General features: G+C 45.8%; 2 protein-coding genes across 2 annotated transcripts in view; both read left to right on the forward strand.

Annotated features, from left to right (window-relative positions):
* The window catches only part of GCK (glucokinase), a 19,788-nt gene extending 12,439 nt beyond the window's left edge, over positions 1-7,349 (forward strand). The window contains exons 7-10 of the mRNA XM_007944123.1: positions 1,508-1,691; positions 2,657-2,812; positions 3,372-3,605; positions 7,205-7,349. Of these exons, the coding sequence (XP_007942314.1) occupies positions 1,508-1,691; positions 2,657-2,812; positions 3,372-3,605; positions 7,205-7,349 (719 nt within the window). The remainder of the gene's footprint in view (positions 1-1,507; positions 1,692-2,656; positions 2,813-3,371; positions 3,606-7,204) is intronic.
* Positions 7,350-21,951: 14,602 nt separating this feature from the next.
* MYL7 (myosin light chain 7) lies at positions 21,952-23,970 on the forward strand. The gene is made up of 6 exons (XM_007944124.2): positions 21,952-22,059; positions 22,257-22,332; positions 22,592-22,696; positions 23,066-23,144; positions 23,310-23,358; positions 23,869-23,970. The coding sequence occupies exons 1-6, from the start codon at positions 22,024-22,026 to the stop codon at positions 23,968-23,970; spliced, it is 447 nt and encodes a 148-aa protein (XP_007942315.1). The 5' UTR covers positions 21,952-22,023.
* The last annotated feature ends 3,186 nt before the right edge of the window (positions 23,971-27,156 follow it).

Genomic DNA, 27,156 nt, shown 5'->3' on the forward strand with positions numbered 1-27,156 from the left:
GCCATCAAGTTGATTCCAATTCATGGTGACCCTATAGGACAGAGTAGAACTTCTAAGGCTTCAATCTTTGTAAAAGCAGACTGCCAAATCTTTCTTCTGTGAAGCATGCTGGTGGATTCAAACTGCAACCTTTTGGTTAGCAGGCAAGCTCATAATCACTGAACCACCAGGGCTCCACATATAAATATATATACACACACACACACAGTGAAACTTGTGAGAACTGGAACTCAGTGGGACTGCTTTGTTTTTCTAGGTCTTGCAAATTTTCTGCCTTTTCATTCCACTTTTCTATTACTTGCTTTAGTGGAAAAGGTTTTAGTTTTCCTTCTCTGACAGGTTTCCACCTTACTCAGGTTTTGGATTTCATAGGTATGTGCATGTGTACACATATATATATAGATATCCATATATGACATGGGAGCTCTGGTGGCATAGTGCCTAAGCCATTTGACTGCTAACCAGAAGGATGACAGTTCAAACCCACCAGCCACTCCTTGGAAGGAAGATTGGGCAATCTGCTTCTGTAGAGATACTGCCTCACAAACCCAAGGAGGTTGTAACTATGAGTCAAATCAACTTGACAGCAGTGAGAGAGATATATGATATATATATATATATATATATATATATATATATGATTTAAATTCCAGCCTGATTTCACATTTAGTTCTTACTTCTTTTATTTTCCTTCTACCTTTGAGATGGGAAGTTGTTTTTAAGACCAACACCTAAATAGCTGCTCCAAGAGTTCCTGGTTGTTTCTGTCCCACCCCCACCCTCCTCCCCGTCCACCCTGCCCTCCTTACCAAGGCTGCCTGAGACACCTAATCAAGATGTGCTTCCCCAAGACCCTTGATGTGACCTCTCACCAGGCCAGACTATCTTTGCTGTGCCCAGGCAGACCCTCTTAGAGCAGAGTTGCAAAGGAGTGGCCTATGGCTCACATCTACCCTACAAATAAAAATGTTCCACTCTAACCCTTTTAACCCTTGACTTCCTTATGTGGCTGGTCAAGCTCCTTAAGTTTGCTGACCCTGATGCTTTCCTGGGTGTGCAGCTCTTCCCGGGCTGCAGTAGTCCCATAAGCCCCAAGCACCACAAGCTTGGCTTAATGCACTGATTTTGAAATTCTTCATTTTTATACAAGGGCCCCATGTTTTCATTTTGTTCTGGCCCTATGTTGACTAAAGTACCTTGTAAGTGCTTCCTGAGGACCCACACTGTGTCTTACTTATTTTTGGGCACCACCAATCACAGGCCTTGGGCAGAGAAATTCAGATGCATGTGTGGGCAGTGTTGAAAACAAGGGTGGTATACAAAGGAGATAAAAATGATACTATGCTCATAGGGATTCTAATTGGCAAAGTACTACTTTGACATCTTCGGTTTCCCTCAGTTCTCCTAATAGGTTACTGGTGGGGATGGTGTTACCATCACCTCTTAGGGAAGAAGAAGAACCCCAGAGAAGGGGAATCTACTTTCTAAATCTAGCTGCTTACCATAGGTACAGGCTGCAATGCCTGCTACATGGAAGAGATGCAGAATGTGGAGCTTGTAGAGGGAAATGAGGGCCGCATGTGTGTCAACACCGAGTGGGGTGCCTTCGGTGACTCAGGAGAACTGGACGAGTTCCTGCTGGAGTATGACCGTGTGGTGGATGAGACCTCCATGAACCCGGGTCAGCAGCTGTAAGGACAAATCCTACCCCACCCCTCCACCTCAGTGCCTGGATGTGCTCTGGGACTCTGGGTTCTTTGCAGTGGCAGATGGGAGCTCTGACCTCTGACAGATAATGGGCTTGTTTTTAAATAGCTTGGGGAAAAGCAAATTGAGTCCTTGAGTGAGCTGGCTCTACATTCATTCTGCTTACCCTTAGGCCACCAAATGTGGGACCCTTCTTCTGAGAGATCTCCATAGGCCACTGGCATAGTAAAATCTTTGAAAAGCCCACAGCAAAGTGTAATTGTGTTTAATCTAGAATTCCCCAAAGAAAATATCTACCCACAATCACAGAATGAAAATCAGTATTTTGTGGAATGATATGGATTCAAAGAACACAGCTTGGGACCCAACCCTTTCAGAGCTGCCATCGAGTGAATTCCAACTCATAGTGACCCCCATTGGTTTTCTGAGGTGATAAATCTTTAGAGAAATAGACTGCCACATCCTCTTTCCTCAGAGTGGCTGGTGGGTTTGAACCCTCAACCTCACATTAGCAGTCAAATGCCTTAGGCACTAGCTCACCAGAGCTCCTTTGTTATTAAAATAGCTATCATTTATTAACCACCTACTATGTGCCAGGTTATATAGGATCCCTAAGAATCAGAATCTACAGAAAACAATGGGTTGGTTTAAGTGCCAGGCACGTGCTAATTACTTTATCAGCTTTATGGCTGATGCTCATAAACTTCTATTAGGTCAGTAATATTAAATGAATTTCAAGGTTAATAATAATAATAAGGCTTATAGATCTTAATTAAGCAAGACCATGAGCAGAACCTTGCATACCAAGAACATCTGTCTTAGGAGCCTTCACAGTGTTGGGTCTCTATCTGCACATGGGGACGTGCCTACCCCTTCAGGTCTCCCCAAAGCCACCCCGCAGGCGCCAGCAGTGACAGTTCGGGATGACCCAGCTTCCTCCTCTGCCCAGATACGAGAAGCTCATTGGCGGCAAGTACATGGGGGAGTTGGTGCGGCTTGTATTGCTGAAGCTCGTGGACGAGAACCTGCTCTTCCAAGGCGAGGCCTCGGAGCAGCTGCTCACGCGCGGCACCTTCGAGACGCGCTTTGTCTCGCAGGTGGAGAGGTAAGCGGAAAGGGGGTCCGCGGCGGGGTGAGGGCAGGGCAGGTTCACGTACTGGGGCGAGCCCTGGGCAGTAGGGGCCCTGGTACCGGGCAGGGGTGGGCAAGGGAGGCGAGGCAGGGCCCAGAGCCTGGGGCGTGACCCAGGTAGGGGGCAAGGGTAGTGTACGAACACCGAGGGTCCCCCCCAGAGACTCACCATTCCTTTTATCCTCACAAGAGCCCTGAGGTGCGGGATTATTGTCTCCCCACTTTAAAGAGGGGGGCCCCCTGGGATTAGAGGGACTAGATATGTCCCAGGTTACTGGTTATTCCATGGCAGGTTTAGGCTCCGCGCTCCTCCGGAGCCCACGCCCCGGTCGCTTTATGCCTTGAGATGAGGTAGGCTGGAGTCGTCCCTATTATTCAAACGAGGGGCCTCAGGCTCTTCAGAGCTGGGCGACCTTCATCGCGGATCCTAGCCCCTCCGCCTCAGCTACTGCTCGCTGGGAGAGGCGCTGGCCGAGCAGGACCGCGGGGCTGACCCTCTAGCGACCGGCCCGCCTCCCCTGTCGCCCCTGCAGCGACTCGGGCGACCGCAAGCAGATCTACAACATCCTAAGCACGCTAGGGCTGAGAGCCTCAGCCACAGATTGCGACATCGTGCGCCGGGCCTGCGAGAGCGTGTCTACGCGCGCCGCCCAGATGTGCTCAGCAGGTCTGGCGGGCATTATCAACCGCATGCGCGAGAGCCGCAGCGAGGAAGTGATGCGCATCACCGTGGGCGTAGACGGCTCAGTGTACAAGCTGCACCCCAGGTGAGTCCCGCGGCGGGTGGGAAGGCAAAAGCGCGCCAGGGCCCTCTGCTGTAGAAGACTCGAGGCATCAGCCCAACTCACCTGCCTTGCTCACTTCTTGCCTACTCCCTAGTGCATGTGCGTCCTGACCGGAGAACTCTGCCTCAGTCTCTTACCTGCGAAATAGGGGCTGAAAGGGGCCTATCTTAATTATCCAAAAACCCACAGCCATCTGGTTGATTGCAACTCATCCTGACCCTATAGAACATAGTGGAACTGTCCCACAGGATTTCCAAAGCTGTAAATCTTTAGGAAAGCAGACTGCCTCACCTTTGCGCCCAGGAGCAGCTGGTGGGTTAGAACTGCCCACATTTCAGTTAGCCGCTGAATGCTTTAACTACTGAACCACCAGAGCTCCTTATCTTAGTTATCTAGTACTGCTATAATAGAAATAATACAAGTGGATGGCTTTAACAAACAGAAATGTATTTTCTCACAGTTTAATTTGAACTGCTATAAATTCAAATTCAGGTTGCAACTCTAACGGAAGGCTTTCTCTCTCTTTTGGGTTTGGAGGAAGGTCCTTGTCTGTTTTAGTTTCTGCTCCTGGGCAATCTTTATGTGAGTTGGTATTCCCCCCACCTCACCTAATCTGCTCTTTTTATCTCTTGTTAGAGATTAACACAAAACAAATCCCATAGAGGCTGGGATTTACAACGTATTTTTGAAGGACACAGCTCAATCCATAACATTTCCTCTTTTTGCCCCCCAAAATTTGTGTGCTTGCCACATGCAAAACGTATTCACTCTATCATATCATCCCAAAAGTTTTATGTCAACTTGAAGTCCAAAATCTCATTTTCTGAATCACTTAAATCAAATGGGGGTGAAATATTTGGTGTATTCTACCCTGGGTCAAAATTCCTCTTTATCTATGAACCTGTGAATCTAGCCTACAAGTTATATATTTCCAAAGCACAATGGTTGGTAGAAGATAGATATTTCTATTACAAACAGTAGAAATTGGATGGAAAGAAGAGATAATGGGTACCAAGCAAGTCCAAAATCCAGCAGAAAAACTTATATTACCTCTCAAGGCTTAAAAATAATTCTCTGTTTTTTGGGACTATCTGGGCCATAACCCTGTCCTCTAGATTCTGTGTAGAGGCCCCTCATCCCTGGGCTTCAATTCTGCCTTCCAGGCCCACTAAGACAGCAACTCTGCTCCCAGTTTTGGATGGCCCCATTCTCCCAGTCCATCTGAGTGCTGACCCTACTCCCTCAGCTCTAGCAGGCCCTGGTCTTCTGCGCTTTGGGCGTAGTGGCTCTGCCTCCTCAGCTTTGGGCAGTGGCTTCATCCCACTGGCACTCATGAGAGGTAGCCCTACACTCTAGGCTGAATTATTGAAGATCTGTCTCTTTGAAACCTAAGAGGCCATGGTCCACCCTGTGAAATCCAAGCAGCCCTGCTTCCCCTGCTCCTTCCAACAGTTCTGCTGATCACCAGATTGTTCCAGGGATGGTCCTTTTCTTTTCTTGGAGGACAAGAGATGTAGCTCCTTTGGCCTGTTTCTTGCCTGAGGAATTCCAAGAAGCAGACAGCTTTCTTTCGTTTCATTCTTTCTTGATCTCCTTTGGTCTAAGCTGATGGGTTTTCTGCTATGGTAGTTACTTAGATCCATCAGTCACAGGCTTAATGTCTTTAACAAAAGATTGTGTAATCATGTCCTTGGTAAACATTCTAGGACATGTGTCCTTAGTTTGTACTATAGAGTTTTCCAAAGTTTTGTTTTCATTTTGCACAATTCAGTTTTAAGTCTACATTTTTCCTCTCACATATTACTATAAGCAGCAAGGAGAAACCACACAGATCCTTTAAGATCTTGCTTAGAAGTCTCCTCAGCCAGATATTCAAGTTCATCAGTGATAAGTTCTGCCTCTGTCAAACATTTGAACAAAGTTCAGACAAGTTCTTTGCCACTGTGTAAAAAGCATCACCCTCCCTCCATTGTCTAATCACATGTTCATCATCTCTTTTTAAAGCCTTATCCCAAGCACGTTCAATGTCCACATTTCTAGCAACATTCTGTTGCTGGTGCCATATGTGTTCCCTAAAACAACAGAGACTTTCTCTGTGACTCTCCCTACTTCCTTCTGAGCTCTCACCAGAATTGCCTTTGATGTCTATAAGTCTATCAACAATCTCTTCAAGGCAATCTAGGCTTTTACTATTAAAATCAAACTTACTGTCATCAAGTTGATTCTGACTCAGAAACACTTTGGGTTTCTGAGATGGTATATCTTTTTTTTTTTTTTTTTAATTGGGATTTGGGTGAAAGTTCACAGAACAAATTCATTTTCCATGCAGCAGTTCACATATACATTGTCTCATGACATTGACTGCAATTTCCCACAATGCAACAGCTCTCTTCCCACTTCCTCACCATAGTTACTTCTTCCCTATGCCCTTCCCTCCCATGTGCTCCTGCCCCTGAATCTGAGGTGGTAAATCTTTAAGTAGATTGCCTAGTGTTCTTTCCGCAGAATGGCTGGTGGGTTTGAACTGCCAACCTTCTAGTTAGTAGTCAAATGCCTTAAGCACTCCACCACCAGAGCCCTAAACCAAAACCAAACCAAACCCACTGCCGTCAAATCAGATCTGACTCATAGCAACCCCTCCTTGGGTTTCCAATGCAGTATCACTATAGAAGTAGATTGCCCAACCTTCCTTCCAAGGAGTGACTGGTGGGTTTGAACCGCCAGCCTTCTGGTTAGCAGTCAAATGCCTTAGGCACTACACCACCAGAGCTCTGTTGTTGTTGTTATTGTTATATGCCGTGGAGTCTCTAGGCCCCTTAAAAGTCTTGCAGTCTCTATCCATTACACAATTCCAAAACCACTTCCCCATTTTAGGTTAGAATAGCACCTCATGCTTTTGCTTGTGGCAAGGACATGAATTTTGGTGAGCCAAAGAGTGAGATGTTGTAGATTTGTGTCCCCAAAAAATATTTGTTGTAAATCTTAACCTTTAGGCTTGTGGTTAATGACAGTGGGTTTATGCTAGTGGTTATAACCCTATTTGGGAATGAAGCAGGATTAGTGTACTGTGTGTTTTGAGACAATCTCTTGAGATATAAAGAGATTAAACAAGCAAGTAGAACAGAGATGGGGGAAGAGAAATGCCAAGCTGCCTGAAGACTGCCCAGGAACAGAAGCTCAAAGAGAGAAAAACCCTCCTCCTGAACCCAGAGAGAGGAAAGCCTAGAGTTGGTACCTTGAGTTCTCTTACTTCTAGTTTCCTTAACTATGAAAAAATAAATTTTTGTTTGTTAAAACCATCCATTTGTGGAATTTCTGTTAAACTGGCACTAGATAACTAAGACAGGGGCACTCTCTGAGGTCCCTTGTGGCTCACACTTTACAGGAAAACTTGATCCTCCACCTCCCTTCCTCTTCTCTTCCTCCCTGCTCCAGATGTGGGGAAGAGTCCCCTGACCAAAATCTCCTCAGTTCCCTAGCTTTACCCCTTGCAGCTGCATTTTGGAGAGTGGGAAGCGGTGAAGTGGGGCGTGGGAGGGAAGGGAGGAGACAGTGGCCAGGACTGGTTCCTTTGTTCTCAGCTTCAAGGACCGCTTCCACGCCAGTGTACAGAGGCTCACGCCCGGCTGTGAGATCACCTTCATGGAGTCGGAGGAGGGCAGCGGCCGTGGGGCAGCACTGATCTCTGCTGTGGCCTGTAAGAAGGCTTGCATGCTGGCCCAGTGAAACCAGAGGTCACAGGGTAGGGAGGAGGCTGTGGAGGCTGTCGCAGACCTGGGTCCACAGGCCACAGATGACCCAGATGCTCTCAGCCTGGGCCAGGGCAAGATGCCCCTCTTTGCAAGAATCCTGGAAGCCTCCCCACTGCCACCCCCAGGAAGATGGGGAGGCCCCAGCTAGGGAGCCAGACAAGACTCCTCTCTGAGACCATCAGATTGACAGCTCTTGGGGAGAGAGGAGATTGGGATGGAGATCCCAATGGAGGAATGGAGATCCCCCTGAAACCCTCACCTTGCTTGAATCCCACAACCCAGGCTGGAGTTGCTCACTCAAGACTGTTGCATATTCTCCTCCCTCTTAGAGCTGTTGGCCTGGCTCAACCAACCCTGGGTCTCTGCTCAGAAAAGAGGCTGCTGCTCTGGGTACTCCTGGGGTTTGGCTTCCCTGGGAATTCAGCCCACATGGGGAGGCTTCATCATTGGCTTGGCCACACTATGACCAGGGGCTGGTGATATGGCTCAAGAATCCCAGAAGAGCAATGGAAAGGGGGCCCAGTTCCATTGTGGAAACTTCCAGGCTGTGGTACTTCTGAGAGGCTTTGTGATATTGGCCTTGCCCCTTCCCATGTCCTCATCCCTGAGCAGTTTGGCATGGTTTGTGGTCCTGGAATGGACCTTGACAAGGTCCTCAAAGCCCCTGCCTAAGGGATGGTACTAGCCCTCTGGGTGAGGAACTGACACAGGGGGAAGAGCACCCCCCCCATCTGCTCCCACTGATAGGCCTGGGAACAGTTTGAGGATGGTGTCCTCAGCTCCTGCAGCCTTGGCCCACTCAGCCTCCCCAAGGAGCACCCAGGCCCTCTCCTCTCCTCACCAGACTTCCTATGTGTCACATCACACTCTCCATGGCCAATCTGTGACATTGTAGGTTTTTTAATTAAAAAATTTAAAAGTTTTGATTACGGTCTGTCAACTATTCTTTGGCCACTGTGCATAAGGACTATAGGGAACAGTACATAAAGAGATGTCTACACTTGCACACAGCCATCTAGGCCTTCTGTAGGCCTAGATGTTTCCTGGAATTCACCATCCCCTCCACCAGCTATACCCTGGGAAGTGTGCTAAGTGACAGTCCAGACAGAAGGAACAGGAATGGGGGTAGCATGGGGGATGCAGTCAGAAATACTGGACTGTCCCTCCCTTTGCCAGGCCAGTCGGCCTGCATGGGATAAGGCCTATCAGTCTGTTGACCTCTCAGTGTCCTAGGAGCAAGGCACTGGGCATTGCTCTGGATTAGACTGCCCTAGAAGCCGTCTCTGCTGCTACCCAGCTTCATGAGGCCAGTTATATCCCTTTGGGGTCACTTGGGTGGCCACAGGGATTGGGGATGCAGGGATGCAAGGTTTCACAGTTTCTAAGGTCCCTCCCAATGCTCATGTGGGTGAAATGCCTATTTAAAGTCTGTTGTTGTTAGTTCTGCTAGGTGAAATGCGGGCTCTGCTTGGCATGACTAGTTGTAGCCAATAAATAAGAGAATGAGGTGGGAGAACAGCAAGGCACTTTTATTTCTTTGGCCAAGGAAGGGAACAGCTGGTGCTAGTGCCTCTAATACTGCTCCAAGAAAGGCTCCTTCAAGCTTCCCTTATGTACAGTTTACAAAACAGGAGTCATACAAAATCGTGGGTATACATACTTTTACATTCTATGCAGGCATGGTTAGGGTTACATACATCTCCATATGTTGCAAGTATAAAAAATGGCTGTTAAACTTCACCCAGGAGTGGAGAGGTTAATATTCATGAACCACTTAATGACCTAAAGGTCACCTAGGATACTGAGATGGCTGCCAAACTTACGCTGGTTTTGGCTAGCCTGGGGAGATCAGGGTAAATAGGATAAAGGAAGGGGGATTGGCTCACTTAGCTGCCCTGCTTATCTTGTGAAGCCAGTATGCTGTCTTATTAGTTGCCATCAAGTCTGACTTATACCCCATCTGTGCAGAGAACTGATTCATAGTGTTTTCAAGGCTGTGACCTTCCAGAAGCAGATCACCAAGCCTTTCTTTCCAGTCACCTCTGGATGAGTTTGAACCCTAAACTTTTGTTAGTAGTAGAGCCCTTGATTGTTTGTGCCACCATGGGACTATATTATTTAGAGTTAGCCAAACCAAATGACCACCATTCATCTGTCAGTTGGTCATACTGTGGTGTTGCTTTGAGGGTGGAGGCTATGCCACCAGTATTTCAAATACTAGCAGGGTCACCCATGGCAGACAAGTTCAGTGGAACATCCAGACTATGACAGGCTCAAAAGAAGGAAGGAGCCATCCACTTCTCAAAGAATTTTGGCCAGTGAAAACTTGATTAATAGTAGTGAAACACTATCTGATATATTACTGGAAAACTTTATGAATAACCCTGAAACATTATCCGATATAGTGCAGGAAGATGAACCCTTCAAGTCAGAAGGCACTCAAAATATGACTGGAGAAGAGCTGCCTCCTCAGAGTAGACTGATCTTAAAGACGTGGATGGAATAAAGCTTTTGGGGCCTCCATTTGCTGATGTGGCATGATTCAAAATGGGAAAAACAGCTGCAAATATCCATTACTAGTTAGAAAATGGAATGTATGAAGTATGAATCTAGGAAAACTGGAAGTTGTCAAAAATGAAATGGAACACATAAAGATTGATATCCTAGGAATTAGTGAGCTGATATGGACTGGTTTTGGCCATTTTGAATCAGACAACCATATGATGTACTAGGCTGGGAATGATAAATGGAAGAAGAGTGGCATGGCTTCATCATCACAAAGAATGTTTCAAGATCTATCCTGAAGTACAGAGATAGGATAATATCCATATGCCTACAAGGAAGACCAGTTAATACTAATATTCAAATCTACACACCAACCACCAAAGCCAAAGATGAGGAAATTGAAGATTTTCACCAACTTCTGCAGTCTGAAATTGATCAAACATGCAATCAAGATGTGTTGTTTATCACTGGTGATTGGAATGCAAAAGTTGGAAACAAAGAAGGACCACTTGTAGTTGAAAAGTATGGCCTTGGTGATAGAAATAATGCTGAAGATCACATTATAGAATTTTGCAAGATCTATGACTTATTCAAATACCTTTTTTCAACAACATAAATGGCAGCTATACACTTGGACTTCACCAGATAGAATACACAGGAATCAAATCAACTGCATCTGTGGAAAAAGGCAATGGAGAAGCTCAATATCTTCAGTCAAAACAAGGCCAGGAGCTGACTATAGAACAGTCCATTGACTGCTCATATGCAGGTTCACACTGAAGCTGAAGACAATTAAAACAAGTCCACAAGTACCAAAATATGACATTGATTGTATCCTTTCTGAATTTAGAGACTATCTAAAGAATATATTTGATGCATTGAACACTAGTGATCAAAAACCAGAGGAATTGTGGGATGACATCAAGAACATCATCCATGAAGAAAGTAAAAGGTCATTAAAAAGACAGGAAAGGAAGAAAAGATGGATGTCAGAGGAGACTCTGAAACTTGCCCTTAAATGGAGAATATCTAAAGCAAAGGGAAGAAATGACAAGATAAAAGAGCTGAACAAAAAATGTCCAAGAGGAGCTTGAGAAGATAAAGCCAATTATTAGAATTAAATGTGCAAAGACCTGCAGTTAGAAAACCAAAAGGGAAGAACATGCTCAGCATTTCTCAAGCTGAAAGAAATGAAGAAAAAATCCAAGCCTTGCGTTGCAATATTGAAAGATTCTATGGGCAAAATATTGACTGATTCAGGAAACATCAAAAGAAAATGGAAGGAATACATAGAGTCACTGTACCAAAAAGAACTGGTTGATGTTCATCCATTTCAGGAGGTGGCATATGATTAAGAACCACTGGCATTGAAGGAAGAAGTCGAAGGTTCACTCAAGAATTGGCAAAGAACAAGGCTCTAGGAATTGACGGAATACTCATTGAGATGTTTCAACAGATGGATGCCGCACTGGAGGCATTCACTCATCTATGCCAGGAAAATTGGGAGACAGCTACCTGGCCAACTGACTGGAAGAGATCCATATTTATACCCATTCCAAAGAAAGGTTATCCCACAGAATGTGGGAATTTTTGAACAATATAATTAACATCACACACAAGTAAAATCTTGAAGAAAGTTCAAAAATGGTTGCAGCAGTATATTGACAGAGAGCTTCCAGAAATGCAAGCTGGATTCAGAAGAAGATGTGGAACAAGGGACATCATTGCTGATGTCAGATGGATCTTAGCTGAAGGCAAAGAATAACAGAAAGATGTTTACCTGTATTTTATTGACTATGCAAAGGCATTCACCTGTGTGGATCATGACAAATTATGGATAACATTTCAAAGAATGGGAATTCCATAACACTTAATTGTGTTCTTGAGGAACCTGTGCATAGACCAGGAGGCTGTCATTCAAACAGAATAAGGGAATACTGCATGGTTTAAAATCAGGAAACAGAATAAGGAGATAGTGCATGGTTTAAAATCAGGAAGGGAGTGTGTCAGGGTTTTATTTTCACCATGCTTATTCAATCTGTATGCTGAGAAAATAATCTGAGAAACTGGACTATATGAAGAAGGGCATGGCATCAGGACTGGAGTAACACTCCTTAACCGCCTGTAATATGCAGACGACACAACCTTGTGTGCTGAAAGTGAGGATGACTTGAAGCACTTACTGATGAAGATTAAAGACTACCACCTGCAGTGTGGATTACATCTCAACATAAAGAAAATGAAAATCCTCACAACTGGACCAATAAGCAGCATCACGATAAATGGAGAGAAGATTGACGTATTCAAAGATTTCATAATACTTGGTTCCACAATCAACACCAATGGAAGCAGTAGCCAAGACATCAGATGACATATTGCACTGGGCAAGTCTGCTGCTAAAGACCTCTTTCAAGTGCTAAAGAGCAAAGATGTCTCTTGGAAAGCTAAGGTGCACCTGACTTAAGCCATGGTGTTTTCAATCACCTCATATGCATGTGAGAGCTGGACAATGAATAAGGAAGACTGAAGAAGAGTTGATGCTTTTGAATTGTGGTGCTGGTGAAGAATGCTGAAAGTACCATGGACTGCTAAAAGAACTAACAAATGTGTCCTGGAGGAAGTGCAGCCAGAATGCTCCTTGGAAGTGAGAATGGCCAGACTTAGTCTCACCTACTTTGGTCATGTTGTCAGATGGGACCATTCCCTGGAGAAGGATATCATGCTTGATAAAGTGGATGGTCAGCAATAAAGTGGAAGGCCCTTAATGACATGGTTTGACACAGTGGCTGCAGTGATGGGCTCAGGTATAGCAAGGATTATGAGACTGGCACAGGATTGGGCAGTGTTTCATTCTGTTGTACATAGAGTCACTATGAGTCGGAGCCAACTCAACAGCACAACAACAACAGCACAACAACAAAACAAATTAATGAGTTAACCTAGTGCCATTTTCCATATAAACATCATTGCATACTGTGGGGTAATGAATGGGAGCCCTTGTGCCCCAGAGGTTAAGTGCTCAGCTGCTAACCAATAGGTTGGTGGTTCATACTCACCAGCAGCCCCACAGGAGAAATATGTAGCAGTCTGCTTCCATAAAGATTGCATGCAGCCTAGGAAACTCTATGGGGCAATTTTGCTCTGTCTTATAGGGACATGGGAAATCCACTCAACAACTTAAGGGCAATGGGTTGGGGGTAGAGAATTACTTTACATAAAATCTTTGGAATTTCTGGGTAATTGAAGGAGCTCTGGTGGCACAGTGCCTAAGGCTAACCAGAAGGTTGGTGGTTCAAACCCACTAGCCACTTCACAGAAGGAAGATGGGGCAATCTACTTCTGTAAAGATTTACCACCTCAGAAACCCAATGGGCATTGCTATAGTCAGAATCAACTCAATGGCAGTGAGTTTGGTTTTGGGCTTTTTGTTATCTAAAGGAGCTCTGCTGGCACTGTGGTTAAGGCATTGAGCTGCTAACCAACATGTTGATGGTTTGAACCCATTAGCCACTTAATGGGAGAAAGATGGAGTAGTCTGCTTCTATAAAAATATATAGCCTTGGAAACCCCATGGGGATCGCTATGAGTTGAAATTGACTTGATGGCAGTTTATTTTTTTGTTGTTGTTACCTAAAGTCTATAGACCACCCCTGAGGGTTTATGTTAATGAGATGATTCTCTGTTGGGGGCTGACTAGGCCAGAAAGACTACCCTATGACAATGACTGTCTTCAAGGAGAGGGGCAGAATTCACAGAGTCATGCCCTAGTAAAGGCTCTGGACACTAAAATTCCAAGGGCTTTCTGGTTGGTGACAGACATCTGCTCTTTAGAAGAGGGAAGCACTGCATTGCGAACCCTCCTAGACCCTGCCATATGTGTCCTTTTTGTGCTGATCCTGATTTGTGTTCTTTGTAATTTATCTGTAATTATAAGTATAGTGCTTTCTAGAAGTGAGTTTTATAAGTTTTTCCAGCAAATAATCAAACCCAAGGGAGTGGTGGGAGCTAGCAGGTCAGAAGTTAGAATGAAGGTCTTGGAACCCCTGAGCATGGAGCTGGTATCCTGAAGAAATAATAGTAAAAACCCTGAGAAGTAAGGGTAGACCTGGGGACACCCAAGCATGCAACTGGCATCTGGCCCACTTGGCAATCTGGAGGACTGTGTCCTTTAATTTTTGAGATCTGATCTAGCTCTGAGTAGTTAAGGTTGAAGCCAAGGAGAGCCTATTACACAGTATCATGAGTGTGGCCTCACCTACAGTCTGAGAGCCTTTTATGCACAAGGGTAACCTCACCTACCTACATTCCATTCTTTTAATCACTTTTGAGCTTGTTTCTACAGAAGTAGCACAAGGTGACCCTGGAAAGGAACCATGGACAAACCTAAACCAGGTTGGGAAAGTCCTGACTTGTGCCTGTGCAGTAGGACCAACCAGTGTCCTTGGATGACCTAGGAAGAACTGTGAGCTACTCTGCTCTGGAAGGGAATGGAAAATTAGGAGTCAAATCTAACAGGGATGATATTAAGAAGCAAAGTATCCATTGGCCACTGTTGGCCTCCATCCTGAGCCTGCCCCTAATGATTACCCATTAGATTTCCCCAGGAATAAGTTGAGTATGTGTAACTTCCTTGTTCTTCTAGCCAATAAAAGGTGTGTCCTTTGCCAATTTGGGAGAGACAGATTTGGGTGATACCCATATCTTCTTGCATTGCTGTTTGGTAATAAACTATCTTTCTCTCCTCTCAAGGACTTGGTGTGTTTATTGATTTAGCTTGATTGCGCACCCTGGAGGAACTCACTTTAGTCTGGCTTCAGGGTCAGAGGAAGAAGTGCTGCATGTGCAGCTGGTGTCAGAACAAAGAAGTGGAAAGTAGGAATTCTGATTTATGTTGATTTTGTTCTTTGTACATACAAACACCTTTTTTTAAAAAAAATAATTTTATTGTGATTTGGGTGAAAGTTTACAGAGCAAATTGGTTTTCCATTCAGCAATCCACACACATTTACTGTAAACTGTGACATTTACTGTAAACTGCACACTGTAAGAACATTCTTCCCACTCTCCCTATGCTCACCCCTTTCTTTCGTCCTTCCTCACTTTATCCCTGGGCAAATGTTATCCTCTTAAACTCATATGCTTGATTGACTGTTCTAATGAGTACATGTCCTCCTGATATTACTATTCACCTTATAGGCTTGTTTAATGTTTAGCTGACAGTTGAGTCATGGGGGTTAAGTTCAGTTCCTAGCTTGAAAGATGTCTAAGGGCCGTAGTCTCAGGGGATCTACCAGTCTTTATTACACTAGTAAGCCTGGTCTTTTTTATGGTTTTTAGTTTTGTTCCACATTTTCCCCCACTCTATCCAGGACTTCTTATCGTGATCCCTTTCAGAGTAGTCAGCAGTGGTAGCTGGGCACCATTTAGTTCTTCTGGTCACAGGGTTGTGGAGGCTGGGGTTTACATGCTCCTTTAGTCCTTTGGACTGTTTCCTGACTCTTTGATTTTCTTCACTTTTCTTTGCTCCAGATGGGGAGAGACCAATAGTTGCACCCTAGATATCTGCTCACAAGCTTTTAAGTCTTTTTTTTTTTTTTTTTTTTTTTGATCACTGTAAAATGATACAGCCACTGTGGAAAGCAGTATATGGCTATTTCTTAAACAGTTGGAATTAGAAATACCATTTGACCCAGCAATCCCATTATTAGATATATATCCTAACTAAATGAGAGCCAGGACAACAACAGATATATGCACACCCATGTTCATTGCAGCACTATTTATAATAGCCAAAAGATGGAAACAACCTAGGTGCCTATCAACAGAAGAATGGATAATCAAACTATGGTACATATACACAGTAGAATACTGTGCAACCCTAAGGAATGACATAGAATTTGCAAAACACCACATAATATGGATGAACTTGGAGGACATTTTTGCTGAGTGAAATAAGTAATCACAGAAGGACAAATATTGTATTAGTCCGCTATTGTGAAAAGTCAAGGAAAGGTTTATATATGGTAGGAAATTTTCTGTGTTGATCATGGGGTGGGGGGACACTGCTAGACAGAGACAAGCATTGATTTGGGTAAAGGGAAGGGCAATGCACCAGATGTGAGTGATCAATATGGTGGGATTGAGGAAGAGGAAGACATAGAGAGGTACACAAGAGATACAACAAAGGTGTCTGTATCTCCCTTTTGCACATACAGTACTGTGTTGTTGGTGATGGCAAACATTGATCAAAGGGTGGATAGAAGGGTGGACAGGCTGAATGATCAAGTATGTCTAGGCAGTGGGGAGTGTGCCCATGACCATGTATAGGGTTGGCAGATGATGTTTCTACAAGTGTGTATGTTCTGTAAGAATGTCCAGGAACATAGTAGAGATGATAAGGGACAAGGTTGTGGTAATTTCTTGGCCACAGCCAACTACCCACAGGGAGCAGGTTTTTGGACATGTGGGCTCAGGATCATGGTCCCAGGGGACATCAAGCTCAATTGGCATAACATACTACACAAAAGGGAACTCTGGTAGCATAGTGCCTAAGGCACTTGACTGCTAACCAGAAGGCTGGTGGTTCAAACCCACCAGCCACTCCTCTGAAGGAAGATGGGGTGATCTACTTCCATAGTGATACTGCCTCAGAAACCCAAGGAGGGGTCGCTATGAGTCAGGTCCAACTCGATGGCACATAACAACAACAACACTACACAAAAACATTGTTCCACATCCTACTTTGGTGAGTAGTGACTAAGATCTTAAAAGCTTGCAAGTGGCCATCTAGATGCAATGATGGGTCTCTCTTCATCCAAGAAGAATGAAGAAAACCAAATATGGATGGAAAAAATTAGTTCAAGGGACTGGTAGACCATGCAATCCTCAATGTCTATGACCATGAGACCAGAACTAGATGGTGCCTGGATACCACTGTCAACCACATGGAGGGGGATCTATGTAGGAGATCCTGGATAGAGTGGGAGAACAATTGGAACAAAATTCAAAATCATTAAACAACAAAAAAAAAAGACCAGGTTTGCTGGTCTGATAGAGCCTGGTGAAACCCCTGAGACTATGGCCCCTAGCTGTCCTTCAGGTCTGGCATTGAACTCACTCCTATGGCTTCCAGCCAAATAAAAGACAGGCTTGTGGGCTGAACATTTACATCATATAGATACACTCCTTGGAGATATCAATCATGGGAGAACATGGGGGCAGTATATGCACAGGAAGTCGACTCGGGGACCAGGAGTTCATGGGAAGGAAAAGACACAGGGAAGAGGTAACTATGAGGAGGAAGTGGAAAGAGAACTGTTACATTGTGGGAAATTACAGTCAATGTCATGAGACAAAATACATGAACTTCTGTATGGGAAATGAATATGCTCTACAGATTTTCACCCAAATCACAATCAAAATTAGAAAAAAAAAAAGGAAAAAGAAAAGAACCCAGTCACTACTCACCAAAGTAGGATTGTAGAACATTGTCTTTGTGGACTATGTTATGCCGATTGACCTTAGTGACCCATGAGATTATTGTCCTGAGCCTCCAAGCAACTCATTTCCTCAAGATGTTTGGTTATGACTACAATGTTTCATAACTTTGTCCCTGTATGCTCTACTACATTAATGTATATATTTGCAGTTTATATATATGTATATATAGGGAGCTCTGGTAGCATAGTGGCTAAGACACTTGCCTGCTAACCAGACTGCTGGCGGTTCAAACCCACCAGCCACTCCTCGGAAGGAAGATTGGGCAATCCTACTTCTGTGGTGATACTGCCTCGGAAACCCAAGGAGGGGTCGCTATGAGTCGGGTTTGACTTGAGGGCACATAACAACAACAACATATATGTGTGTGTGTGTGTGTGTGTGTATACACATAGGTAAACAGCCTCTGTCAAATCTATATCTATTTGTGTATAAATACATGTTTTAGTATGATTTTAATGTGTACTCATTTTTCAATGAGAGTAACTACACGTGACCGTCATGCGTCACTTAAAGACCACAGTATGTTCTGTGATTTGGACATTATATGATTTTGACATTATGTGACTTAGACACTGTGTGAAAACCATACTGTGGTCTGATCCTGCTTTTTGTTTAAGCATCTCCAATAAGCTTTGTGCCTTAGCAGTGGTCGACAACCTGCTGAGAGGGATTTACTTTTGTGCTTTGTCCTCAATCCACATCATTAGCAATTTCTTTGATATAACTCCCTCTTTAGTTTTCATTAAGAAGCTCTGGTGGTGTAGTACCTAAGGCATTTGACTGCTTACCAGAAACCCACCAGCCACTCTGTGGAAGGAAGACTGAGCCACCTACTTCTGTAAAAATTTACCACCTCAGAAACCCAAAGGGGTTCGCTATGAGTCTGAATTGACTCAATGGCAGTGAATTTAGTTTTTGGTGTTCTTCTGGTTACCTAGTGCCGTCCTGACAAGAAATATACCACAAATGTGATGGATTTAACAAACAGGAGTTTATTCTTACATTTGGAGGCTTTAAGTCCAAGTTCAAAGTGCCAGGCTCTAGGGGCTGGGTGAAAACCCCTCAACCTTGGGGTCCAGCTCTGCCTCCTGGAGCTAGAGGCATTCTTCACTTAGACAGCTGCTGGCTGCTGAGGATAAGAAGACCCAAGGTTGACAAGTAAAAAAGCACAGTCCCAATATCAACAAACCATACGGTAGGCCATTAACTTAAGTCCAGTGTAAGTCCCAAGGTTAGCAGAGCATAGCAGGCTGCTGAGCAACTACACGGCTACATGCAGGGTCCAACTGTGTCATAGGCCAGACACCATTCCCAAGGTTTCTCCTTAAATACAGGAAGCAGACCACATCCCAAAAGCAGCTACTCAGCTGCTTGTGGTAGATCCCACCACGGAGTTGATTGCCACCACGGAGTTGATTGCCAGTCTCATCATGTGGAATAACTACCAGCTGCCCAGCCAGTCAACCAGGCCCAGCCAAGTTGACATACAAACATAACTACCACAGCTGTGTTTTCAGTAGCCCTATAACTTTCAGTACAGCCAGTCCTTTAACAACTTGGAGAATTTTTTCTGTTTTTGAGGATTGCTGTGATTGTGGAGTGTGACATGACTAAATCACAAGCAATAACATTCACTGATTTTCCACTTTCATATTGTTTAATAACTTATTATTTCACTTCCAAATTGATCCTTCTCCTTTGCCTCTTGCTGCTGCTATCACTAGCACTGGTGTTGCTATAGTTGAGAGCATGATGCACTTCACAGTATTATTTTCAAAAGAAAAGTAAACAGATAACAACACTACAATACTCAAGAGACACATGATACATGAGATTGAATGCTGCTGTCTATGAGTCAAAGCATATAGTTATATGGTAAACTTTTTACATAGAAACATAGGCATTTATTATGACTGTCAAGACATGTATTATAGGTTGTATATGTACTGGACCATTATATTCCTGGCAGCACAATTGCTTTGTATACAAGAAACGTGAGATACATATATTGTATGTGGGAAGCTGTTGTGTTCACTACATCCTGTTCTCTGATCAGGATTTCTTAATTCTGTTATAACCTTATGGGATCATGGATTTATATGTGGTTAGACATTGCCTGAACAGATGTTACACAGAGCGTAACTGTATTTTGTTTCATTCAGAACTCAACCAAAAGTCAGGACTTTGGAAAGCTGCAAAAGCCACCTTACTACGATATGCATACCCACTGTCTGGCATTTCTTATATGGAATTGCTCTTGATCTTAGTTCTCTTAAATCCAAATTATCTACTATACATTGATGCAAGCATCTCATTACTTCATTATGTTTTCTAATGTATGCAAGTTTAATCATTTATTTATGAAAAAAATATATTATAAATTTGGTTCTATTCATTGCTCCTTTATATTACAATTCAGGGCATAGTATTGATTTTATCTTTAATTCTCTGTGGAGCTTATATATTCTATGAATTTCATTTCAGGTTAGCAAAAAGAACCAGTGGCTGTTGAGTCTGACTCATGGTGACCCCAAGTGTGCCAGAATAGAATTGTGCTCCATAAGGTTTTCAATGGCTGAATTTTTTGAAAGTAAATCATCAGGCCTTTCTTCTGAGGCACCCGTGAGTGCACTCAAACTTCCAGCCTTTGGGTTAGCAGCCAAGAACATTAACTGTTTGCATCAGCCATGGATGCCCCAGATAGTAAAGAAGGTGCTACTAACCAATGTTATACAAAAGGGGGTGTTGGATATGATGAGAACTTCTCTCTACCAATCAGACTCTCCCTGAATTCCTCCTTACTCCTCCCAGGGCCACTCCGGAGGAGGGGGCAACAGGTAGGCAGCCTTGAAGCCCACAGATTTGCCTCTGGAAAGTTCGCTGCATCCCCAGCTCCTCCTCTGCACCCTCACCAAGGTTGTGAGACATCAGACAACTGTGCTCTGGCCAAACAGACAGTCCTTTACCCCACCACCACCCAGGCAAAAGGCTGGACTGACCCATCTTTCACTGAAGCTCAGGCAGGTAGTAGCCACAGGAAAGGCTGTGGCAACAGCCTTGCCCTGAGTTCATGACTCACTTTCATAGGAGTTTAAGAGACCTGGGATCCAGACCATCTACTTCATGACGACCAGAGCAGTCCCATAAGCATCATGCAAAACAATATCATGTGCAAGTGTATCTATCAGCAAGTGCTGGGTCCTCTGGGAACACAGATATTAACGTATCTGGGCACCCTGGAGGTCCAGAGCCAGGAGAAAAGGGGCTACAGACATTGCAGCCTCAGTCACCAGGCCATGGGAATCATGCCACACAAGGGGTGCAGACATTTGGAGAGCTTCCTGAGGGAGGTGGAATTTGAGAGGGGGTTTGAGGGAAGAGAGGATCTCAAAAAGCAGATATTGCAGTGTTCACAGGGAGGTGCTGCAAAGAGGGTGACTGCCACAGCAAAGGGCAGGAGATGAGAGAACAGCCAGACACAAAAGGTCCCTTTCACCCCATATTTGCTGCAAAGCCAAGCGAAGAGTCCTACTTGGAGTCACCATCCACCCAGGACAGTCTCTGCAGTTGGTCAGAGGGGAGTGTTTGCTAAAACCTCTCAGGGTCCATCCTCAGAACTACCCACTGCCCTCCCAAGCCAGGTGGAGGTCAGGCCAGTCTTCCAAGCTCAGCTGCCCTTGGGGCTGGGCAGGTTCTAAGCTGGACCTACAGGTGGTATGGTCCCAGCCCTCTGTGAAGGGCAAGACACTAAAGCCAAATTTAGGGCACCTGGGGCCCCTAGATGTGGGACCCTTTATGTAACATCTAGAATGGGTAAGGCATTTGGCTGCTAACCACATAATTGGCAGTTCAAACCCACCAAATGCTCCACAGGAGGAAGATGAGGCAATCTACTTCCATAACAATTTACAGCCTTGGAAACCCAATGTGGGTCACTAGCAGTCAGAATTGACTCAATGACAATGAGTTTAGTTTGGAGAATGCTCAGACTTAGAGCCTCCTCTGCTCTTAGTTGGAGGTCACATCATCCTGATCTGACCTGAAGTGGGTGACATTCCATGTCAAGTGAGTCTGCGAAGGAATCCTGCTGGAGGTTTGGAGATCACAGGAATGTGACTGGAATCTGCAAGGGGTTTTGTCTGCGCTGGCTCAGGCAGGGACTGCCAAGTTTGGGCCTATACTTGGCTCTTCTCCTTATTTGGCTCACCAGGTGATAAGGTTGACACATAAAGCAGGCTGTGCATCCTACTCCGCCACAAGCTCCAGCAGGGACATAGGGACTACCCTGAGAGGATGGTAAGTGTCATCAGGTGGGGTATTGAGGCTGGCAGACTCACAAGTGCTTTAAGATCAGGAGAGCAAAATCAGCTCCCTGGAGGCAAGCTACCAGGGAGGAGTGGTAGGTGGGGAGCCATATTCTTTGAAGGTGCTACCTACTCACCCTGGGCCTGCATGGGGCTCCAGAGGCAGTTCCAGGGATGAGGAGAAGAAATGCCTCAGGGGTGTTTGTAGAGAGGCAGACTGCAGGGAGTGGGAGAGGATCCCTCTTACCTATAGTGTTGCAGGCCAGCAGGAAGGCGGGGACCCGGGGCAAAGCTGCAGCCACCAAGCAGGCCCAACGCGGCTCTTCCAATGTCTTTTCCATGTTTGAACAAGCCCAGATCCAGGAGTTCAAGGAAGTGAGTGCCCCAACCCTAAATCAGCCCTGCCCCAAAAACATTGCCTTCTCTATAGGTCAGTAGCCCTGGTACTGTCCAGAGTTTCCTCAAGCCTGCCCTAGCCCTTGTTCTTCATACCACCTAGTTTTCTCCTACCTCCTGCCTTATAAGGGGTAGCTGGTTGGTTCCCCTGGGAGCCTGAATTGCCCACCTCACAGGCCTTCAGCTGCATTGACCAGAACCGTGATGGTATCATTTGCAAGTCTGACCTGAGGGAAACCTACTCCCAGCTTGGTTCGTGAGCTCTTCTTCCACCCTGCCCCAGCTGTGCATGGCCCCTGCTCAGACACCAGCCCCATCCTTTCCCCTCCCAAGGGTGGCCTTCTGCCTTCCTCACCCACTGCTCCCAATCTCCTTACACCTCCCTCCCTCCACTCTTTTCACACCTCTCTTCCACTTCTCCACCTCCCCCTTCCTCCCCCATCTGAACTGAGGCTGGGAAAGAGGGGAGAGCAGCCCAGAGACCCGTGTCCATCCCTGTTCTTGCTCCCAGGGAAGGTGAATGTCCCAGATGAGGAGCTAGAAATCATGCTGCAGGAGGGGAAGGGCCCCATCAACTTCACTGTCTTCCTCACACTCTTCGGAGAGAAGCTCAATGGTAAACAGGGAGATCAAGGCCCTCCAGCCTGAACCTGTCCTGGACTTGTCTCCTGCCTGTGCCTGCTCTCCACCGATAGTGGTCAGAGAGGCCTAGAGAATGAGTCCACACTGCACATACATGCTTAACATCCCACTGTCAGCAAAATCCCAGCTCTGGAGTGGGCAAATGGGCCTTCGGGTCCACTTCTAAACTCCAACTCCCAATATTCTCCCCACCTCAGGACGACAGCCTATTTCAGTCTTTCTGGGCCCCAAGGGATATTTTGTATCAGTGGGATATGGAGTGCCCTATTTGTATCCTAGGGCTCATCCTAGGTGGGGCCAGTTGGTTGAGCAATGGGTTCTTGCCTGGTTTTCTCCATCCCAGGGACAGACCCCGAGGAAGCCATCCTGAGCGCCTTCCGCATGTTTGACCCCAGTGGCCAAGGGGTGGTGAACAAGGATGAGTAAGTGTTAACAGCTGGGCATGGGTTATTCTCCTGGGACTTCACCCCAGCCCACTGTGAGGGTAGCCACCTTAATTGTGGGGCCTTCTCATCTCCTTCAGGAGTGGGAACCCCCACTCAGTCCCCATGCAGCTGGCCCTTCTGCAGCCCTCTCAATTCCTCCAGGTTCAAGCAGCTTCTCCTGACCCAAGCAGATAAGTTTTCTCTGGCAGAGGTGAGATGTCTTGGCTTTTTCAACCCCCATTTCCTGACCTCTACTCTTGAGTCCCAGCCAGCAGGGCCTAGGAATAGCTCCATGAGCAGGAGAAGCCCAACCTCTGCCCTCAAGTGGCTCAGAGCCAACTGGAAAGAGTGTGACAGCACTCTGAGGGTGGAGTCAGAACAGGGAGGGGGTATACCAGGCAGAGAAGGCAGTGCATGCATGTGTACAGAGGCCCAAGTTCCTGAGCAGGTGAACCAGAGCATGCTGGAATGACCAGAGGGGTGCCCTGCACTTGCAGGAGAGGAGGGTGCAGATAGAGAAGGGGAGGCACCTCCATGTGCCCAGTCTTCCCAGAGCCCGGTATCATCAGATAGAAAGGGTATGGGTTAACGCTCCAATGGAGGGTGAGGCTGGAAATGGTCTTAGGTCTCCCTTTAGGTCTCTCCAGCCCTTAGCTCTTCCATGCCTCTCTGCTGGGCTGTGCTAGGAGCTAAGGCTGCCCCTCATCAGTACCTCCTCCAGGTTGAGCAGATGTTTGCCCTGGCACCCATGGACCTGGCAGGGAACATCGACTACAAATCCCTGTGTTACATTATCACCCATGGAGATGAGAAAGAAGAGTGAAGAGAGGAGGTGCTTCTGGGGTTGACTCGGGCCTGTGGAACCCTCAATAAACTGTGTTGCTGAATTAGACTTGCAGTGGTAGCTTGTATGTGACAGATGGGTGGGGCCAGCCAAGGGAACTAAGGGGCCTGGGCCCAGTTCAATGACTGTAATGATAACAACCACACCCACTATGAACGCATGCTGTGAGTCAGAGTCCTTTAGTGCTTCTCCATTCTTCCTCACAACAGCTGAGCAAAGGGTGGGCTCTTAGTATGCTCAGTTTTCAGATGAGTACACTGAGGCCCAGAGACATATTTCTCCCAGGCTGCATCTTTAGGGAGAGAAACAGGTGGGTTCACATTCATCTCCATTAAGCCTGGGGAAGAGCCACTAAATGGCAATTTGCCAGTTCCTAGAAGCTGTGCAGGGAGCTCTGGTAGTGTTGTGCCAAGGCATTTGACTGATAACCAGAAGGCTGGCGGTTCAAACCCACCAGCCACTCCTCGGAAAGAAGGTTGGGCAATCTACTTCTATAGTGATACTGCCTCGGAAACCCAAGGAGGGTTTGCTATGAGTTGGGTCTGACTTGACGACACATAACAGAAGTTGTGCAAAGGAGAGACCAGGCATTCACCAACTCTGCTCAATAGCTCAACTGGTGGACAGGGCCCAGGAGCCTGCTTACCCAGGACCCTTGACCACAGAGCCTCCTCTGCCCTATCTCAGAACACTGGGCTAAGGTGTGTGTCCCTGCACACCTGCATGGGGTTCACTAGATCCTGTATGCAAGACCCAGAGGAATCTACTTGAAAACACAGCCAACTTCACACTGGAAATAAAACTCTGTTGCTGAATTAGACTGCTGTGGTAGCTTAACTGTCACTGATGGGTAGGGGCCAGCCAAGGTAACCAAGGGGCATGAAAAAATGATGGGAAATAGAGGCTAAAGGAGGGATCAGATTACATGCAGATTTTCAAAGGCAGTTCTCAGTGCTTCAGCACCAGTAAGGCACCATGATGGTCAGATGGCTGGAAGAAATTATTAGTATCCCTAATGTCTCCATAGGAGCTCTTGAGCATAGTGCCTAAGGCACTTGACTGCTAACCAGAAGTCTGGCAGTTCAAACCCACCAGCCACTCCTCGGAAGGAAGGTTGGGCAATCTACTTCCGCAGTGATACCGCCTCTGAAACCAAAGGAGGGGTTGCTGTGAGTCGGGGCCGACTCTACGGCACATAACAACAGTGTCTCCACATACCTCACCTCATCTGCAGAAACCAGGGGCTAGAAGAATGGGTCCAGCAGGAGGAATGGGATGCACCTCCTACATCCTGGGAACTGCAAGGTCAGCAGGGGAGCCTCCAAAGGACGCACAAAAGAGCTCTATCCTTGGCCAGACCCAGAGGATGCAAAGCCAGCCTCTAACAGGAATAGCCAAGTGAGTACTCTCCACCTCACTTTTCCTCTCCTCCTTCCCAGCCCGCTACAATAACAGCAGCTAGGGAGGCCAAGAAGAGGCGAGCAGGCAGGAGGAATTGGCCACATTCCCTTCCTGAAGGCAAGCAAGATGAAAAATGTTCTAACCTGGAGAGGTGTGCAGAGTTTTGATTTTTATCTGGGACTGGACTATTTTAATTACTACATTGATGCTGAGATTTAAAGTGATCATAGCATGTTCTATTGCTTAAAGTGTTAAAAACTTAAATGTGCAAAGTAACACCAGAAATTAATATAACAGAATATATTTATTGTGAGGAAGGTAGTGCAATCTACTTCCATAGTGATACCACCTTAGAAACCCAAGGAGTGGTCGTGCTATCAGTCAGATTTGACTCGATGGCAGTGAGTTTTTTTTTTTAAGACATTGTGGTGGTTAAGTTTATGTTGCAACTTGGCTGGGCTTGGTTGAGTGGCTGGGCAGCTGAATGTAGTTATTGTCCATGGTGAGACTGAAAACTAACTCCATGCTGGAATCTATTAGAGCAGCTGAGTAGCTGCTTTGGGTATATGGTCTGCTTCCCATATATAATAAACAGCTTTGGGAATGGTCTCTAGCTTATGACACACTTGAACCCTGCATGTAGCCGAGTCACTGTTCAGCAGCCTGCCATGCTTTGTCGATCTTGGGATTTTTAATGGACTTGAATTAATGGCCTGCTGTGTGGTTTGGTAATATCGGGACTGTGCCTTATTACTTGTCAACCTTGGGCTTATCAGCCTCATCAGCCAGCAGCTGAGTGAAGAAAACCATCCAGCTTTAGTGGGCCAGGAGCAGGAGGCAGAGCTGAAGCCCAAGGTTGAGGGCCTTTCACCCAGCCCCTATAGCTTGGCACTTTGAACTCAGACTTGAAGCCTCCAAACTGTAAGAGAATAAACTTCTGTTTCTTCAAGCCATCCTATTTGTGGTATATTCTTGTCAGAGCGGCACTAGGTAACCAGAACAGATATAATTCAAATTGCATAAGGTCAAACAGAAAGTACACATAGATAATTTTCCAAAGGAGCCCAATTCCTAAGGCAAAACAATCTCTGGTAAGCTGCTAACAAGGCAAATTGTTTGACTTGAAGGTGACCTTAGGAAAACCAGTTCCTTAAAGGCTCAGGGTTCAAAAGGACACTTAAGGGCAAATGGCCTTCATGTGTGCTTGAACAATTTCTCTCAGAAAGATCAGTACAAGGCCAGTCCCCAGGAGGCGGAGGTTAAAGATGTCCCAAATGTCTAAACTACTGTATTACTCCATCATTTCAGACATTAACTCCTCCTCCTCCTAGTAATTTCCCCAGTCTTAGGGTTCTGTATTTCGCTGTAATGCCTCACAGAACTCACAGACACCCAAGGGTTCGTCTCATGTAGTAGTGGTAGAGGCTAGCAAGTCCCAGGTCAGTGAGTAGGTCTGGAGGAGCCTCCCAATTCTCAGGGTTTGATGAACCTCGATCAGCAGATCAGATGACGGCTGCTGTCCCAAATTCAGGGGTGAGATGAGGATGAGCCAAGACACAAAATGGAGCAAGAGGAGGATGAATCTTCCCAGGAGATTCATAGGTATACCCTCAAAGAAGCTAAGGGTGATGATTTGAATTATACCCTCCAGCAAGGCAGGACTCAAGATATATTCCACCTGTGTTGCCCCAACAGAAATAACATAAATCCCATCACAGAGTCCATTGCCAGTCATTATAGGGAATGACTACTACCAGCCGCCCA

The sequence above is a fragment of the Orycteropus afer genome, unplaced genomic scaffold, assembly GCF_000298275.1.
Source record: "Orycteropus afer afer isolate SDZICR_OR568_19922 unplaced genomic scaffold, OryAfe1.0 scaffold00121, whole genome shotgun sequence".
Taxonomy (NCBI): Eukaryota; Metazoa; Chordata; class Mammalia; order Tubulidentata; family Orycteropodidae; genus Orycteropus; species Orycteropus afer.